The sequence below is a fragment of the Nilaparvata lugens genome, chromosome 1, assembly GCF_014356525.2.
Source record: "Nilaparvata lugens isolate BPH chromosome 1, ASM1435652v1, whole genome shotgun sequence".
Classification (NCBI taxonomy): domain Eukaryota; kingdom Metazoa; phylum Arthropoda; class Insecta; order Hemiptera; family Delphacidae; genus Nilaparvata; species Nilaparvata lugens.
In genome coordinates this window covers 9,993,298-10,013,538 of record NC_052504.1, presented here as the reverse complement: position 1 = coordinate 10,013,538, position 20,241 = coordinate 9,993,298, and the positions used below count along the sequence as shown (strand labels likewise).

Here is a 20,241-nt window from a genome sequence, read left to right as displayed (position 1 = left end):
GTTATCCGAAATGGCGGCTGATTGAACTTTATCAATTATCTCTTTGAAAACTAAAACTTTAATCAGCCGCTATTTTTTATACAAGTATCATTGATCATTTTTATTGATGTCATATTTCTTGGTTTAAAAAGCCTTTAAAATGATGTACCACACAATGGGCGTTTACATGATAAGTTGTGTTCATGTGCTCATGTGCATGATAAGTTATGTTCAATCTAATAGAATCTCTAAGGACGGAAAAATGAACATGTTGTTAATAACTTTGGTGTAAACTCAGCTTAAGAACGTTATAAAAAAGACACAGACTTTAAAAAAAAATTTTGACAAGATAATTTTCTATCAAAAGGGTGCATTATTAATGAAGCCCACACTAGCTGGATGGCTTGCTTCACTCATCTTATAAAGTCCAGCCCGCATTACACCTATGAGGGAGGGGGGGTTGTAGTAGTTTATTTCTATTATTATACAGTAGTTTCGACTCGACACATTGATGATCACTTGAAGCATGTCGTGGTTACTTCTCTTGATATTTGCCCACATCACTTTTATTGTAAATAAAAATCATCTATCTATCTATTTCCAAAACGTTTTCATGATTTTTTGTCCAATTTGGTGGATTACTTTGTCTATTTGGTTTATAATATATTATTTCATGTTTCTCAAATTAATTTCTAAATTTGATCAAGCACCCTGGCTTACCATGTGTACAATCGAGAGAATCCTAGTTCTCAGTCACAGAATAAGTTATACAGTAGCATATTAAAGGACTCATTCTGAAAAGTCCAAAGTCTGTATTGTAAGTTCGAAACATATTCCAGTGTGAGAGCTTGTAGGCTATTATAATAACATTTGCAGTTCCTTCTCAATTAATAAATACATCTTATTGAAGTCAGCGATTCTGTTGTCCCTGGAGTCACTCAGTCACAGCCTAGAATGGACTACTTTCAATCTTAGATGCAATATTGTCAAATTGATTGTTTCAATATTGGTGTTTGGAGAGATATTTCTACATTATATTCTCAGCACCAGTGGCAGAATCCAAAGTCAGGGCAGTGGACTGTAAATGATAATTGATATTAATACCTACAAAATAAATCTCTGGATTCTGTGCATAAAAAACTGATAGCATGAAGTGCTGGGAGTATGCCAATAAAAGAAAAAATGAGTAAACAAAGTTGAGATTTAATATTAGTGAAATAATAGGCAGATGGCCACATACAAAAACAAGTGAATGGAAATTGAATCGAATAAAAATCTTTAGATGAATCTTATCACAATATGAAATAAAACCGCTAGAAAGGAAACAATTACAAAATTTTGATTGAATGTAAATTAATGATACTAATGACCGTTGTAGACTGACAACAATTGATAAGCATTCAAGCTCTAAAAAAGCAATACCTTAAATTGGCAAGGCTAATTAAATTCAAAATTTGAAAAAGAATCGAGACACGCTAAATGATGCGACTAAGGCCCTAAATGAAAAACCCAAATAAAATAGGAATGTCTCTGTTGACATTAATACACAAGTTCAGAATCAACATTACATACATTGAAATAAATTGCATGTCTTGAATGACATTAACACAAGTAAATCAGAAATAACAATGCTCTATATATTGAAATGGTTGAATGTCTTGATTGACACTAGTACAAATAACCTTAGAGTAATTGAATGTCTCAGACAACATTAATACAAGTAAGTTCAGATATCAATGCATTCCACATTGATATAAAATTGAATATCTTATTGATATCTTGAGAGAAAAATGCCGAGAGATGCCAACACAACACTATGAAACTTTGACAATGTCTATCAGCGTAAATACAGGAAGAAATTGATAAATAGTTGAATCACAGTTGATGAATACATTTGAAGGAATAATTCACATTTAAAACGTTCAGTAAGCCAGATAAATTTGGATGAAGAAAAAGTAAACCAGAAACGATATGCACTCACCGACGAGACATGATCAAAAGACAAGAAGCCAAGCCAATGCTTGACCAACAAAAGGACAAGATGGAAATGCCCAACACGTAAGCTAACATTCGCGACAATTTGATGAAAAAGTAACAATCATCTTGAAAGTAAGATGCCTATGAGTAAGTAGAAAAATGGCGAGAGATGCCAACACAACACTATGGAACTTTGACAAAGTCTATCAGCGTAAATACAGGAAGAAATTGATAAATAGTTGAATCACAGTTGATGAATACATTTGAAGAATTCATTTGAAGGAATTTTTCACATTTAAAACGTTCAGTAAGCCAGATGAATTTGGATGAAAAAAAGTAAACCATAAACGATGTGCACTCACCGACAAGACATGATCAAAAGACAAGAAGCCAAGCCAACGCTTGATCAACAAAAGGACAATACGGAAATGCTGGACACGTAAGCTAACGTTTGCGACAATTTGATGAAAAAGTAGCAAATATCTTGAAAGTAAGATGCCTAAAGGACGAAATAAAATACCAAAAATTGAATAATAAAAATATTAAAATTGAAATGACGAATAATATTAGAAAACACAATCTTGAATATGAACTATGCCAGTGTAACCGTGACTGTGACGTCACCAGACAGTGTAAATGGACAAAATAATGACAATGGAATAACGGAACGAGTATCGAAGTGGACCCATTCCAATAAATGCTTTGTCAGTTTTTACATAAACTGGGCCCCTTGTGTCATACGGGGGTATGGCACAATAAGAAAAAGTAAAAAATATGTCAAATCTGGCAAAGCAATTGGAAATTGAAAACTGGGCCCCATGTGAGAAACAGGGGAAAAAACAATGAAACCTTAAAATTGAAACAGTGAAGACAAAAAACAAAAAATGAACTAAAAATAAGAAATGGACCATAAGAAAAATAAGGAATCAACTAGAATCCTCATCAATGGGAAGAGGTGCTAAACTCGAAATAGCTCTTTTAAAAGTGCCGGAGGGAGTGAGAACAGTGACAACTCGAACTTTGTCGTCCTTACCAGGATGAACTTCAGTAATGCACACCAGTTTCCAAGTAGACTGCTTGGAACCAGGATCCTTTAAGATGACAACCGTACTGACCTTCAAATCTTCACAATTGTTTAACCATTTGTCTTTTTTCTGAAGAGTGGTTAAATATTCACGAGACCACCTATCCCAAAGCTCCTGGATAGAAACAGCAAGTTGATACCAACGTGAACGATGATCAATATGATTGGTGTTAGGTGGTAAGAAGGGTAATGACATAAGTGGATGTCCAATCAAAAAATGACCTGGAGACAAGTAAGCAAGATCATGTGGATCTTCCGACAAGGGGACAAGAGGGCTCGAATTCATGATGGCTTCAACCTGAGCAGCAAGAGTACAGATTTCTTCAAAGTTAAATACCTTGTTAAATATAACTACATGGAATATGCGTTTGAAATTTTTTACTGCATTCTCCCAGAGTCCACCGAAGTGCGGAGCCTGAGGGGGAATGAAGTGCCATTGGATGTTGAGTACAGACATAGTGTCATGAATATCTGATTTGAGATGATCAGAAGACAAAAATTCGTGGAGCTCACATAGCTCATTGTTGGCACCAACAAAGGTTGTGGCATTGTCCGAAAAAATGGAATGTGGAATGCCGCAACGAGCAGAAAACCGAATCAGAGCAGCATTATAAATGCCTTGGAAGTAAGTTCCAAGACAGTTTCAATGTGAATGGCATGAGTTACCATACACACAAAAAGCGACAAGTATGCTTTAGAAAAGGTATGAGATTTGGGGCCGCCTACACGAATGGAAATAGAACCGGCGTAATCCAAACCACAATTGTAAAAGGGAAAATTAGCCTGAACGCGGGCCGCTGGTAAACTCCCCATGATTTGCTCAGAATGAAGAGCAGAAAAGTGAAAACACATTATGCAATGCCACAATACACTTTTGATGGTGCGATGGGTGGAGGGAAACCAAAATCGTTGTCTTACACTGGCCATGGTGGCCTGCACACCAGCATGACTTAGATGACAATGATGAGCAACAATCAATGCACAAGTGAATTTGTTATTGCTAGACAACAATATTTGATGTTTATAGTCAAAGGAAACATTTGCATTCTGCAAACGTCCACCAACTCTGAGCAGTGAATCGGAGTGAATGAATGGTGACAAAGCTTTAATAGAGCTATTAGCTCTAATGATAACATCATTATGAGAAGAAGTAGTAGCTAATGCCTGAACTGATTGAGAAATAGCAACATTGCTAGAGAAAGAATCCCAAGAACTATTCGGCATAGATAGCCATGAAGGACCATTCCACCATAGACTACTAGCCGCCAGTTGATTGGGTGTACAACCTCGAGATATCAAAGATACAATTATTATAACCTTGAAATATTGTAGGACAGTGCTCTCAATGAGACATACACTGTAACATATTGAATTCATGTACATAGGCTCGATTGCTGAATAAGTACAGACAATTAAATGTTTTTAATTGCCGTAAAAGCTGAATAATAGCTACAAAAATAATATGAATGAACATTGAATTGCTAGAATACAAATAAATTTGAAATAGAGAACAACGTGATCCATTTTCGACACGCTGTTAATTGTTTCATGAACAATTATGCAATACATGAGTAAAATGAAAATTGAATAAAAAGATTCACATAACCTGAGTTACATTTTGAAGAAAGAGATGCGACCAGGCAGACAGGCAGGGAATCCATGGTACCCCAGGGAACAGCACGTTCAGCAAGCGACAACATGATGGCCACAGGAATCATCTGAGATGGTAGGCAGTTCTCCCAGCGAGAATGCAAACACGACCATGAAGAAGTACAAGAGATCCAAAATCCAGGAAGCGAATCCAGAGGACTCCAGGGAGCAGCAAGCTCCAACGATGACCACGCGATGGCAAAATGGAAGCATCAAACACAGTGGACAATTCCCCCAATGGGGGTGTGAACAGGAACATGTAGAACTCCAAACAAATAATCCAAATTCCAAGTTGTGGAATTTTCAGATCGATTTCCAAACAGTAGAGATGATGAAATTGAAAGTCTGAGTTTCAAGTGGTGAAGCCATGTTGTTAGAAAAATAGCGAGAGACACCAACATGACACTATGGAACTTTGACAAAGTCTATCAGTGTAAATACATGAAGAAATTGATAAATAGTTGAATCACAGTTGATGAATACATTTGAAGGAATATTTCACATTTGAAACGTTCAGTAAGCCAGATGAATTTGGATGAAGAAAAAGTAAACCAGAAACGATGTGCACTCACTGACAAAACATGATCAAAAGACAAGAAGCCAAGCCAACGCTTGACCAACAAAAGGACAAGATGGAAATGCCTGACACGTAAGCTAACGTTCGCGACAATTTGATGAAAAAGTAGCAATTATCTTGAAAGTAAGATGCCTCAAGGACGAAATAAAATACCAAAAATTGAATAATAGAAATATTAAAATTGAAACGACAAATAATATTAGAAAACACAATCTTGAATATGAACTATGCCAGTGTAACCATGACTGTGACATCACCGGACAGTGTAAACGGACAAAATAACGACAACAGAATAATGGAACGAGTATTGAGTGGACCTGTTCCAATAAATGCTTTGTCAGATTTTACACCAGAAAGTCACATTTGCCTAGTTCATTTAATAATGAATGGAAATTCATCAGAAATGAAGATTGAATATTCTTGTTTGCTAGTTGGAATCAATTTTAAAAGCTTTTGGAGTTGAAAATTCAGGTTTAGCAGCCTATGACACATTCCAGCTCATGTAAGCAGAACATCATCATATTATTCTGTTGGAGTAGGCTTGTAGGCATACAAATTGTGATGAAAATCTTATCAACTACATGAATTTGAAGATAATCCAGAAACTTTCGCAAAATCTTTGTTCTCAATATTCTTATACATATTACTTTTGAACTGCCTTGGAGGCCTAAGAAGAATCAGTTATCACACAATGTGAGAAAATGGTTGGTTTAAATTCTCAAATTAGGGGGCCCCTCCTTGTTATAATTTATTATTAATAATTATTTATAATTTATCCTGTATAATGTACCTATGTCTTCAGCAAATATGAAGAGTACTTTGTCTTCCTAATCCCAGCCTGTATCTGTTTGTAAAACACCTATGTATAAACTAATCACATCAGGACTTTAAAGTAGCCCAGTTTGGCAGCATGTAACTTTGTTGTTTAGTGACAAAATCTCAGGAGTCCAGTTTGTCGTTGCATTAACTTCCAAACTGGCACTCCTAGGAATACAGCCCAGTTTGACGGTGTGCAACTTTGTCGTTTAGTGACAAAATCTCAGGAGTGCCAGTTTGTCGTTGCATGCACCACCAAACTTGCACTCTAAGGAATTCAGCCCAGTTTGATGGCGTGCCACTTTGTCGTTTAGTGACAAAATCTCAGGAGTGCCAGTTTGTCGTTGCATGCACCGCCAAACTGGCACTCTGAGGAATTTAGCCCAGTTTGACGGCGTGCATCTTTGTCGGTAGCCCACTTTGTCGTCAGAACACTTTGTCAGATTCAAGTCGACGGCTCTATAAATACAAACCACTCTCTGTCTCAGACAGCACCGTATCGCGCATGCGTTAGCAATGGGTTTTTCCTGTTCCATTCAGTCAGATCTTTGAATGTAACGTTCTTTGTGATTATGGTTACCGAGCACTGTAACTGAAGCCAATCGTCATTCTATTATTTGATGAAGATATTATTATCCAATGATGATTTATCATTAAATCCAATATAATAATCATATATTATCATTTTTTTAATAAAAGGAAGAGTACTTTTGAAAAATATAATTAATAAAATATAACATCTGTTATTTAACTGATGTTAGAAAACACTATAACTAAGTCAGCATATTGTCATTTCAAAACAAAAACCGAACCCTCAACCTCCCCTTTTACATTCAAAACATCAATAAACATAAATATTTGAAAAACCTCCAATCCCTTCCAGCATATTGCAATTTCAAAGCAAAATCCTAACCTATCTTTCCCACCTTTGAAATATCAAAAAGCATTATTCTACCAGGACCCTAGCCCTTTCTAGCATATTGCAATTTTAAAGCAGAAACCTAACCTAACCTTATGGAACATTATTAAATATAATCCAAAAAAACCTAACCACTAACCCCTAACCCCTTCACATTTGATAATTTAGATTTCAAAGCAAAATCCCAACCCCCTAACCTAACCTTCCACATTTGAAACATCAAAAAACATAACTCCAACTGCACCCTAGCCCCTTCTAGCATAAAAAGATTGAAATCTAAATTATCGAATGTCAAGGGGTTAGGGGTTAGTGGTTAGGTTTTTTTGGATTATATTTAATAATGTTCCATAAGGTTAGGTTAGGTTTTTGCTTTAAAATTGCAATATACTAGAAAGGGCTAGGGTCCAGGTAGAATAATGCTTTTTGATATTTCAAAGGTGGAAAGATAGGTTAGGATTTTGCTTTGAAATTGCAATATGCTGGAAAGGATTAGAGGTTTTTCAAATATTTATGTTTATTGATGTTTTAAATGTAAGGCTATGTACACATGGTAGCGTCACACCGCGTGGTGCGACGCACATTCAAAATTCTGCAGTTGTACACATGCGAGCGTTTTATACGCAGCGTCCACCTCCAGTTTAGCAATGAAGTTGAAGAGGTAACATGTATGTGGCTTGTGTATCATAGATATAAAGCGAGAAAATGAAGGCAAAGAAACTTTTGGGTTCACCCTATTTTGACCGATGGATTAACGCATTGGGCTTTTGTGACACTTTACCCTAACTTGAGGAAATACAAACCCAAATTTTGACGTGACAATGTCTTATAAATTGGTTTGCCGGTTGACACTCAAGAAACTGTGTTACATTCCCACATTATGCGCTCACAATGAGAGCGAGTGAGAGCGTTCGTTCCGGTTCACGGTCGTCTGGAAAGAGCACGAATAGGAGCAGTGGCGAGCAACGCAGCAGCAACCCGAAGGCATTCACCTTAAGAGAGAGTGAAATGGAGCAGTCAACCTGTGCAGGCGCCGCAGGCAATCTCCTGCGACTGCGCCTGCTTAGGTGAATAAGTGAATAGGTTATGTTGTAGTAATCACAATAATGCATAATCACATAATCATGCATAAGTGAATAGGTTATGTTGTAGTAATAACAATGTTGTGGTTCAGTGCGAGATTCTTTGTATAAATTAATGTTTTAAATATAATTCTTTGTATAAATAAATGTTTTAAATTGTGACTATTATTTCATCCTTCTTCCTACTATACGAATTATTATTCACATTAAAATTATTTTACCACTCAAAGTCGTTGTCACATAAAACTTTCGCCCGTATACCGACTTTACAGGCAACCATGAGCTGATGAAGCATCAAGAAGCTACATGAGCCATCTTTTTTTTATCTATTTGCGAATGTCGATTTCATCTTTTGACAAGTTGTTGGAGATTGTAAAAGACAACTTGGCATCAAGTTCTTGTACTGTTCTTGTAATCAGGACTCGCCATATCCCATATAACACATCGAATTTTTACTTCTTCTATAAACAATTCTGTGTCAAAATTGTTCATTTCCATGGCTGCACACTGAACAGAGTTGCTGTAAAATCACTACACAAAACAAGTGAACTAGATCAAAACTGGCGTCCGACTGCTCTCATGTGTACAGTCGAAACTGACTGTAGTGTACTGGGAACTGCGCTGTTGCCGCGCGGTTCAGGTTGAAAGTCTGGGCGGCGCAGTGCGCGGCGCGTCCAAATTTGAGTAAGTGGTTCATGTGGACGCTGCCATTAGCTCCATTGTATATCACACCGCGCGGTCGGACGCGCGTCTCAAACCGCGCGGTGCGACGCTACCATGTGTACATAGCCTAAAAGGGGTGGTTGAGGGTTCGGTTTTTGTTTTGAAATGACAATATGCTGACTTAGTTATAGTGTTTTTTAACATCAGTTAAATAACATATGTTATAATTTATTAATTATATTTTTCAAAAGTACTCTTCTTTTTATTAAAAAAAATGATAATATATTGATTATTATATTGAATTTAATGATAAATCATCATTGGATAATAATATCTTCATCAAATAATAGAATGACGTTTGGCTTCAGTTACAGTGCTCGGTAACCATAATCACAAAGAACGTTACATTCAAAGATCTGACTGAATGGAACGGGAAAACCCATTGCTAACGCATGCGCGATACGGTGCTGTCTGAAACAGAGAGTGGTTTGTAGGAATAAGGAATCGATTTTGAGAAAGGATGTGGAAGGAAAGCTTTCGATTGTAGGCCTACTATGCAGCTTATATTCTGAAAATTTAAAAACATCCATAATCAAACGCAAAAAATTATCTACCACCTATTCATTGTTGGTTTATATGTTTTTGTCCTATTAATAAAATAATGGATAAGAAGGTAAGTTATTGAAATATTTTTTCTTCAACATAACCTTAAAAAACGGTATTGCATTAACTTTTCTATTTAAGGTTGATTACATTAAATTCGTAAGTGTGCGTCAGATCATGCATGAGCCAAAAAGCAGAATTTGGAAAATTTAATTAAAACAGGCACTTTGCGACTTGCATGTTGTTGCTCACACTAAACGCAATTAGAAAGTTTAAGTGTTTTCATCTTTCCAGTTTTCATCTCTTATGACGACCTCCTCAAATGCAATGACGAAGCCCTTCAGGGCTAAATTTGGGGAGGGAAATATATTGAAAAAATCAAATCAATTTATTGCCATTCTTTTTTTTACAAACAAGTGAAACAAAGCATTCTTATAATGTTATAACTAATAATTATAATCTAAACTAATTTAAAAACATATTCAACGAATGTTTTCTTTTATTTTAATATTGAAATAATGGGCTCTCCCAGAAAAGCTAATGCTTGAGCTCTGGAAGAGAGTTCAAAAAAGTTAAAGGTAATTAGGATGGATGTCTAAGACAATTTAGTTAGTACCAGAAGAAACAATATGCAATATAAACACTAGAATATAAATGTATGTAGCCTACAATATAACAATGTAAGCACTAGAACAAAAAGGCAAATTATCCTCTGAAATCTCAAGTCCGAAGTAAACTTTCCTACATACCCACTCTCTTATTTCATAAATTAAACACTTAGGAATTCTATTTAGAATGAATTTTTCAGGTTGACAATTTATTATTCTATGGCAATAGAAGGACAATTGGTGTTTGCAAGATGTAAGTCTAATGAATAGGTTATTGAAAACATTCGGACATATTAGATATGGTGTATTACGAGTAGTGAATTTCTCTTTGTTTTTATTAATGTACAGAATTGCGTTAGTTACGTATGTTTGTCTCAATGTTGGTAAATCAATTTCTTTAAATAGTAGTCTACTAGGGTACATTCTCGGTCTTCCCAGAGCTGCTCTGATAATATGTTTCTGTAGAACAAAAAGTTTATTGAAGTGAGTATCCTGAGCTGCCCCCATGCCTCAATGCTATATTGAAATAAAGAGTGTGCATAAGCAAAATAAATGTTTCTAATAATACCTGGATGTTTAATTTTATTGATTTTGTAGAAAATATAAGTCAGATATTTTAATTTTGAGCAAAGGTGAAGCATATGTGCATTCCATTTCAAGTTTTGATCTATAATTATACCTAAGTATTTAATTTTTTCAACTTTTTCTATAACTTTGCAAGAGCAGTCCACAGAGACTTCATTATGGTGATGCATTTTTAGCTGTAATCTATTGGCAGGTTGTCCGCTATTATTTGGTGAGAATGCAATAAATTTTGTTTTGTCTACATTCAAAGTGAGAATGTGAGTTTGTAACCAGTAGTTCGTTATTGACAGCCCTCTATTTGCATTATCATAAGCTTCGTTCCATGATTCCACTGTGAAAATTAATGCTGTATCATCTGCAAATGATACTATATTGCAATTTGGTATATTTAGCTTAAAATATAAATCATTCACATAAATCAAGAATAATAGAGGTGAAAGTACCGTTCCTTGTGGAAGTCCAAATTCTGAGGTGTGTCTACTGTCAGTTTTTTTGTTAAGGGTGAGGATCTGCTTCCTGTTCGCGAGGTATGAAGCAAAAAGGTTTTTTGCTGCACCTCTAACACCACAATTTTCTAATTTATTTAACAATATAATGTGTGGAATGGTATCGAATGCTTTTGCAAGATCCAAAAACACTGATATTGTTTTTTATTATCACTGAAATTACTGCTTATAATTCCGGTTAAGTGAAGAATTGCATTTTTTGTTGATTTTCCCGCGTGGAATCCATACTGAAATTTTTCTGTAAAATTATTTTCATTTAGAAAATTTAAAAGTCTCATTTTTAGTATTTTTTCAATTATTTTTGAAATATTATTAAGAAGACTAATAGGTCGGTAGTTCTCAGGTTTTGACAGATCACCAGATTTGGGAATTGGTTTAATCACAGCAATTTTGAAAATTTCGGGGAATACAGCATTAATAAAGCATTTGTTAAATATGAATTCTAGAGGATGTACAATGAAGTTGGAGATTTTTTTAAGACAAGTTCCTGTTATTTCGTCATATCCGGGTGAAGAGTTATTACCAGGATTAGATATAATTTGTTCTATTTCAATTATATTTGTTGGATGAATGAAAAAACTGTTTCTTGGTTGTTCTGATAGCAAAAGAGGGATGATTATAGCAGCATTTGAGCCATTTTCATTCAATATTTTATCTGCATATTTACGACCCACATTAGCGAAATGTGAATTCAGTACTTCTGGCTCTAAGTTTGGTTCTCTACGTTCCTTTTTAACACCAATTATTTCTCTAATGTAATGCCATGTTTTTTTATTATTTCCCTTGGCCTCATCAAACTTGCCATCAAAGTAATTTATTTTTGTCTGTTTGATTAATTTATTTAACTTGTTCCTATAATTCTTGTATTCTTCTTTCAGTCTGTTATTGAAAGGTTCTTTTATTAGTTTACAGTGCATCTTATCTCGCTTTCTTATACAACTCAAGATTCCATCAGTCATCCATGATTTCAAATGCGTTTTCCTATGACTTATATTAATTTTTTGTGTGTATTAATATAAGTAGTAATGTGACCATTCAGTGTTTTTATAAAATTTTCAGCTAGGATATTCACATCATTACAGTTAGATAGAAGAATGTTGCTCCAAGTCTCATTTTCAAGAGAAGAAGAAAGATTTGTATAATTTATTATTGATTTTGTTTTATTAAATGCACTATTATTGTTATTTCTCAATTTATTATGCCCTATGTGTATGGATGTACAGTAGTAATCAGTGATAGAAGTTTTCAAGACTGTACCAATTATATCACCAGTATTTGTGTTACAATTTTTGAAAAATATGTGGTCAATACAAGTACTACTCTCACCCAACTCTCTCGTAGGCTTATTAACAAAAGATTTAAATCCATTTAGATGCATAACGCTAAGATATTCACTTGACACATTTCCAACCTCCAATATATTTAAATTCATATCTCCAACAATAATTACATTTCTATCCGTATCAAAATTGGTCAATGCTGCATCTAAACTATTTATCTTGGTGATCTTGGTCATGGAAAGTAAGCATCTGCACACTTGGTGGTCATGCATAACCTAGCTTGCATTTGCATTTATGCGCATTGTTTATACAGTTTATTCAGTAGATGGGTGGACCTTACTTACTTACTTCATACTTGAGATTCTCCCACTGGATACTGGAAGCACATCAGCGCCGTGGGTGTCAATATATTTGTATCCATCATCACGTCATGTCGTCGATGGAGTGATGTCCTTTCTTCAAGATATTCTCAAAGTTTAGGGTCTCTTGGTAAGGTAGCTTTTAAGTTCTCTTTTAAACTGAGTAGTATTTTCCAATGTTTTCAATTCATTGGGTAAGCAGTTATAGACCTTAGAACAGAGATATTCAGGTCCATGTTGAGCCAGTCTAGATTGGACTGCCAACACTTGAGTATCGTCCTTCTGTCTAGTGTTGTGGTGGTGATGAAGCTGGTTTCTTAGAAAAATGTTTTGTTTTCTTCTCACCATTAAACATGCCTCCAGGATGAAAAGAGCCGGCAGTGTAAGGATATCCGCCTCCACAAACAAGGGTCTACAGTGCTCCAAGTAGGGTTTCTTGAAGATAGTTCTTATAATTCTCTTTTGAAGTAGCAGTAATCTCTCCATATGCAGACTGTTACCCCAGAAAACAATACCATAGTTTTTGATACTTTAAAAGCAGCCATAGTAAACTTTTATAAGAACTTCTTTTTTGAGTAGTGGTTAGAGTGGGCGCATCATGTAGCTGTTAGTCTTGTTGATAAATATTCAATGTGTCGCTGCCAGTCTTGGCTATCGGATATAGATATGCCTAGATATTTTATTTTTTGCACTACACTCACGCTGGAACCCTCCAATTTAAGCAGAGGTGAGCTTTAATGTTTTTTCTATTGTGAAACTTCAAGATTTTGGTTTTTCCTTTGTTCAACAATAACTTATTTGTATGACACCATTTACTTACTTCTTTTAATCCGCCTTGAGCTCTGGACCAGAGACTATGTTTATTCTGGTCATAAGATGGCTGACATCATCTGCAAAAAGCCATATATTTCCTACAGAGACACTACAATTTATGATAAAGTTGAATCCAATTTTCATTCAACTTTTCAACTGTTGATAGCATATGATGAAATTAGTTGAAATATTATTTCAGTCGCAATATTCTTTATAATATTATTAAATATTTTTATTGATCGCCTTTCATTGATCTTATAAAACTGTAGAGTAAGACATCAATGGGAACTATAGAAAAAGGTCCATTCTTTAAGGGATGCATTCTTGAATATATTCGTTGCTACTATAACAAACATAAATAAACAAACATCAACTACTACAACCCATATTATAATACTGAGCACTATTACATGCTGGGTTTGATATTTGTCTAGTTTTCAAGTGACACAAGCCTTCTCTTATGTTCACAGATCAAGATCGAGAAGCAGGAGGATGAATTTGGAGAATGTGAATTTGCAACTAGCAACGTCAAAGATGAGTCATTCTCACACAATGGTTCAACTTCCAATCAGGCATGTATTCTATCTTGACTAGAATAAATAAGTTATGCAGTTTAGTTTGTGTTTTTTCGTCACATTATAATCTAAACTTATTGCTGAATGAAAGTTTTCTTCCAGATTCGGCAGAAGAACAGTATGAAAATTCAAAATTGTTAAAATTTCTATCAATTAACCAAAGTGATCTTTAGTAGGCCGTAAGTAAGTTGTAAGTATTCTGACTAGCGTTCTTGTCTTTTTTCTGTTTACACCCACCAAACTAGCAATCAGTTTATCTTAATCTAGAGAACAGAACTTGATGGCTCCTATTCAAACTTCAACTACCCCTCACTCACCCAGTGCACAGTAGTACCTCTTGCCTGTCCAGGTGTACTGCAGAGTGCAGACGAATATCTGTACAGTTATAGCTCTGTGGCAAACATTAACGTGAATGGCTGGCCTTAGCTTGCAATTTCATAATCTTTGAAAAACATAACAATTTCTATCATTAAACTGTAATATTATCGTGATATAACTCAAGACAGCAGTCAAATTCAGTAGTTGCTGTTCCTTCACGACTAAGGCTCAACTCACACTTACGCGACTCAGGTCGAGAAGAGACTCGACTCTAGTCGAGAGCATGTGTTTCCAAATGGTGACACTCAGGCTATAGTGAGGTCCACGTTATAATGGCAGTGGATAAAGATAGAAGAATAGCTATGCCGATTCTCTGCATTAATTAATTATATTTCTACACTGTCAAAAACATAATTGGCATCGTTGTGGACCTAGAAAAGGATAGTACCACCGGTTTTGTCGGATGATAAACTGGGATAGCAAAACCAAAGTTGATCAAATACTGTCATTATAACGTGGACCGCACTATATGTGGAAAGATCAAACTAAACTGAAAGAAGGCAAAATCCGCTTGGCCGAAAACGCGTCAAGCTGACTGCACAAATCCGCTCGGCCCAGCGTTGATTTGAATGCTCCCGACTAAATCCCGCATAGTTAACGCGGATTCCGCTCGGCCCGGCCCAGCTTTGGTGTGAAACCCCACTAATGGGGTTGTTAGCCTACTTGTATATACATACTCTGAGCTATTGCTATTCTTGATATTGTGTTATGTATCTTATTATGTACACTGTATTTTTTTTTGACGAGCTTATACATTGTAAAAAATGTGAGGCAGAATAAAGAATTTAAATTTGGTGATCTTGGTCATGGAAAGTAAGCATCTGCACACTTGGTGGTCATGCATAACCTAGCTTGCATTTGCATTTATGCGCATTGTTTATACAGTTTATTCAGTAGATGGGTGGACCTTACTTACTTACTTGATACTTGAGATTCTCCCACTGGAAGCACATCAGCGCCGTGGGTGTCAATATATTTGTATCCATCATCACGTCATGTCGTCGATGGAGTGATGTCCTTTCTTCAAGATATTCTCAAAGTTTAGGGTCTCTTGGTAAGGTAGCTTTTAAGTTCTCTTTTAAACTGAGTAGTATTTTCCAATGTTTTCAATTCATTGGGTAAGCAGTTATAGACCTTAGAACAGAGATATTCAGGTCCATGTTGAGCCAGTCTAGATTGGACTGCCAACACTTGAGTATCGTCCTTCTGTCTAGTGTTGTGGTGGTGATGAAGCTGGTTTCTTAGAAAAATGTTTTGTTTTCTTCTCACCATTAAACATGCCTCCAGGATGAAAAGAGCCGGCAGTGTAAGGATATCCCCCTCCACAAACAAGGGTCTACAGTGCTCCTAGTAGGGTTTCTTGAAGATAGTTCTTGTAATTCTCTTTTGAAGTAGCAGTAATCTCTCCATATGCAGACTGTTACCCCAGAAAACAATACCATAGTTTTTGATACTTTAAAAGCAGCCATAGTAGACTTTTATAAGAACTTCTTTTTAGAGTAGTGGTTAGAGTGGGCGCATCATGTAGCAAATGGCTGTTAGTCTTGTTGATAAATATTCAATGTGTCGCTGCCAGTCTTGGCTATCGGATATAGATATGCCTAGATATTTTATATTTTGCACTACACTCACGCTGGAACCCTCCAATTTAAGCAGAGGTGAGCTTTAATGTTTTATCTATTGTGAAACTGCAAGATTTTGGGTTTTCCTTTGTTCAACAATAACTTATTTGTATGGCACCATTTACTTACTTCTTTTAATCCACCTTGAGCTCTGGACCAGAGACTATGTTTATTTTGGTCATATATAAGATGGCTGACATCATCTGCAAAAAGCCATATATTTCCTACAGAGACACTACAATTTATGATAAAGTTGAATCCAATTTTCTTTCAACTTTTCAACTGTTGATAGCATATGATGAAATTAGTTGAAATATTATTTCAGTCGCAATAGAGTAAGACATCAATGGGAACTGGGAACTATAGAAAAAGGTCCATTCTTTAAGGGATTCATTCTTGAATATATTCGTTGCTACTATAACAAACATAAATAAACAAACATCAACTACTACAACCCATATTATAATACTGAGCACTATTACTTGCTGAGTTTGATATTTGCCTAGTTTTCAAGTGACACAAGCCTTCTCTTATGTTCACAGATCAAGATCGAGAAGCAGGAGGATGAATTTGGAGAATGTGAATTTGCAACTAGTAACGTCAAAGATGAGTCATCCTCTCACAATGGTTCAACTTCCAATCAGGCATGTATTCTATCTTGACTAGAATAAATAAGTTATGCAGTTTAGTTTGTGTTTTTTCGTCACATTATAATCAAAACTTATTGCTGAATGAAAAGTTTTCTTCCAGATTCGGCAGAAGAACAGTATGAAAATTCAAAATTGTTAAAATTTCTATCAATTAACCAAAGTGATCTTTAGTAGGCCGTAAGTAAGTTGTAAGTATTTTGACTAGCGTTCTAGTCTATTTTCTGTCCACACCCACCAAACTAGCAATCAGTTTATCTCAATCTAGAGAGCAGAACTTGATGGCTGCTATTCTAACTTCAACTACCCCTCTCTCACCCAGTGCACAGTAGTACCTCTTGCCTGTCCAGGTGTACTGCAGAGTGCAGACGAATATCTGTACAGTTATAGCTCTGTGGCAAACATTAACGTGAATGGCTGGCCTTAGCTTGCAATTTCATAATCTTTGAAAAACATAACAATTTCTATCATTAAACTGTAATATTATCGTGATATAACTCAAGACAGCAGTCAAATTCAGTAGTTGCTGTTCCTTCACGACTAAGGCTCAACTCACACTTACGCGACTCAGGTCGAGAAGAGACTCGACTCTAGTCGAGAGCATGTGTTTCCAAATGGTGACACTCAGGCTATAGTGAGGTCCACGTTATAATGGCAGTGGATAAAGATAGAAGAATAGCTATGCCGATTCTCTGCATTAAATGATCATATTTCTACACTGTCAAAAACATAATTGGCATCGTTGTAGACCTAGAAAAGGATAGTACCACCGGTTTTGTCAAATGATAGACAAGGATAGCAAAACCAAAGTTGATCAAATACTGTCATTATAACGTGGACCTCACTATAGTTGATTCTAGTGTCCTCAACGTCATCATTTGAAAATACATGCTATTGACTAAAGTTGAGTCTCTTCTCGACCTAAGTCACGTAAGTGTGAGTTGAGCCTTACAGTACAAATATTTGTGTCTTTCACATGAGGTGCAACAATAATCGATTATCTTCTCATTGTTTGTGATATCAATATTGCAGATGGCGAGAGTCAAGCAGGAAAATTATAGCAGCCAAGAACCAGCACCAGAGTGCAGCACTGCATGCTCTGCAACTGATGATGATTTCAGCCAACAACATTATCGAATCCCTGGATATAATCTAATATTCATCAAAGAGGAAGATTATGGTGAGATTCAAGTTATTATTTCATTCATTTTTATTCCTTAATGATACTTATACATAACACTGGATTGTAAATGGAATAAATAGGAAATGAAGAAATAATTATGTAGGGTGATGGCTATCAGATATGGTTGCCATAGAAACAGTTTTATAGGTATAAAATGCATTTATACACATTCCTTCAATAGTTTGATTGTATGGAGGGAATATTGTGGTATATTATATACCACTATATACATAGTGGTGTTGACAAAATCAACGTCTTATTCTTTCATCCTTTCAATAAATTGCCCTTCATTCGATTACTTGTGTTCACTACAGATTATCATCCTATTTCCAGCACAACTTATATGCAATAATGTGCTGTGTTTGCCAATTGTAGCCATGTTGCTCTTCTGAGTAGCCAATGAATAATGGACACCCCCACTCATCAAACTAGAGCTGACAATTCCATGTCAGTTTATAGCTTTAGTTCTGATGTACATGTCAGTTTATAGCTTTAGTTCTGATGTACATTTGTTACAGTTTGTGTTAAAACAAAGGTGAAACTTCCTATTTATTTGACAGTATTTTCATTTTTTGAAACAAAAAAGATAGGCAGTCATTATACATGACCAATCAATTTCTGATAATTCAATCTATATGTATGTCAATTGAGAGAAAACCAAGGTCTGGATTAGCAATCATAGATCAGTATTCTCACGTATCAATAAAAATATTGCTCATGGCATAATTTATTTGCTATTATTATTTCTGTGATTGTTCACAATCTAACCCAATATTTAAATATAATCTGTTTTATGTACTATTTCTACAATCGGCTGCAAAACTCTTGGTTTCTATAATGATTATGATAATCAATGAGGTGTGATTGAGGTAAGGCAAGGAAAATTGTGTGAGTGTTTTACTCTAGATAATCTCATTAATTTATTCTGCTTCAATCAGTTGAATTCAATTCTGCTTCATTTACAAGTTGCATTATTGGTGTTTGCAGTTGAGCAAGAGGCAGAAGGATGTTCAGTTGAGAGTAAACCGGAGATGTGGCCTTCAAACTGCAGCACATCTGAAACTGCCAATGCAACAGAAGTGGGTGGACTGGATGCACATTCAATCTCTCCAGTGGAAAAGTGCACTGAGCCATCTGTGGCTGTCAAAAAGATCAAGCTCTACAGCTGTGCTGACTGCAGCTATGAAACAAGATGGATCAGTTATTTAAAGAGACACATGAGAAAACACACTGGAGAAAAGCCTTTCAGTTGTGATCTATGTGACTATAAATGTGCTCAATCAAGTGATTTGAAGATACATGTCAGAACACATACAGGAGAAACACCTTTCAGCTGCGAGTTTTGCGACTATAAATGTGCTCGGTCAAGTAATTTGAAATTACATATCAGAACACATACAGGAGAAACACCTTTCAGCTGCGAGTTATGTGACTATAAATGTGTTCGATCAAATACTTTGAAGAATCATATCAGAACACATACAGGAGAAACACCTTTCAGCTGCGAGTTATGTGACTATAAATGTGCTCGATCAAATACTTTGAAGAATCATATCAGAACACATACAGGAGAAACACCTTTCAGCTGCGAGTATTGTGACTATAAATGTGCTCGATCAAGTAATTTGAAGAGACATATAAGAACACATAGAGGAGAAACAACTACTAGCTGAAAATGTGTGACTTCATGTGTACTCATTTAAATTCATTTTACTGTGTTTCTTAGGATGGTCACTAATAACAGGACAAGTGTGTTGAACATGTGTGTACACTCATGTCGCCATTCATTGTTGTGTCATCACAGCTAAAGGCTTCAAACAACATTTTTTGAGGTTCTGAGTATTGGCCCACACCTTGGCTCTATTCAAATTGCCAGGGTCACCCTGGGCTGGCGTCTTGGGAGGGGCAGAGTAGGGGATGCTGCTCACAGTGTGGTGTGTGCCGGCCGGTGGTTGGAGCGGCCTTTTGGGGACGGCTGGGCTCCTCGCGGTGTTCGGTGTCCTCCAGATACACCACGGTTGTCATCTCACAAGACTGAAATTCTCTCCTTTCTGATAGGTGACAGGCCATGCTTTTGCACTACCTGGAGGGAGGGGAGTCGCTAGGAGTGGTTTGATTGATTGATTGATTGATTGAGTACTTTATTTATGTAGATTACAATATATACTGGCTTATACACTTATATACAATAGCTTACAATACAGCAAAATTATAGATGAATTTACATAATATAGACTAGGAAAATAACTATAGAACTGTATATGATATGAAAAAGCAATTTGTAATATAATAACTATAGATAATAATCATATTGTTATGCATCTACATAAATTGGCGG

General features: G+C 35.8%; 1 protein-coding gene across 5 annotated transcripts in view; it reads left to right on the top strand.

Moving 5' to 3' along the window:
* Nucleotides 1–20,241, top strand: part of LOC111054363 (gastrula zinc finger protein XlCGF17.1-like) — a 49,836-nt gene that overhangs the window by 23,035 nt on the left and 6,560 nt on the right. The window contains exons 1-5 of one of the 5 annotated variants that reach the window (XM_039429763.1): nucleotides 9,240–9,417; nucleotides 13,969–14,070; nucleotides 16,616–16,717; nucleotides 17,753–17,900; nucleotides 18,891–20,013. In XM_039429763.1, coding sequence (XP_039285697.1) covers nucleotides 9,406–9,417; nucleotides 13,969–14,070; nucleotides 16,616–16,717; nucleotides 17,753–17,900; nucleotides 18,891–19,576 — 1,050 coding nt within the window. In that variant the 5' untranslated portion in view covers nucleotides 9,240–9,405 and the 3' untranslated portion in view covers nucleotides 19,577–20,013. Of the gene's footprint in view, nucleotides 1–9,233; nucleotides 9,418–13,968; nucleotides 14,071–16,615; nucleotides 16,718–17,752; nucleotides 17,901–18,890; nucleotides 20,014–20,241 lie in introns of those variants that run through there. The other 4 variants (XM_039429789.1, XM_039429780.1, XM_039429772.1 and 1 more) reach the window with 4 other exon arrangements.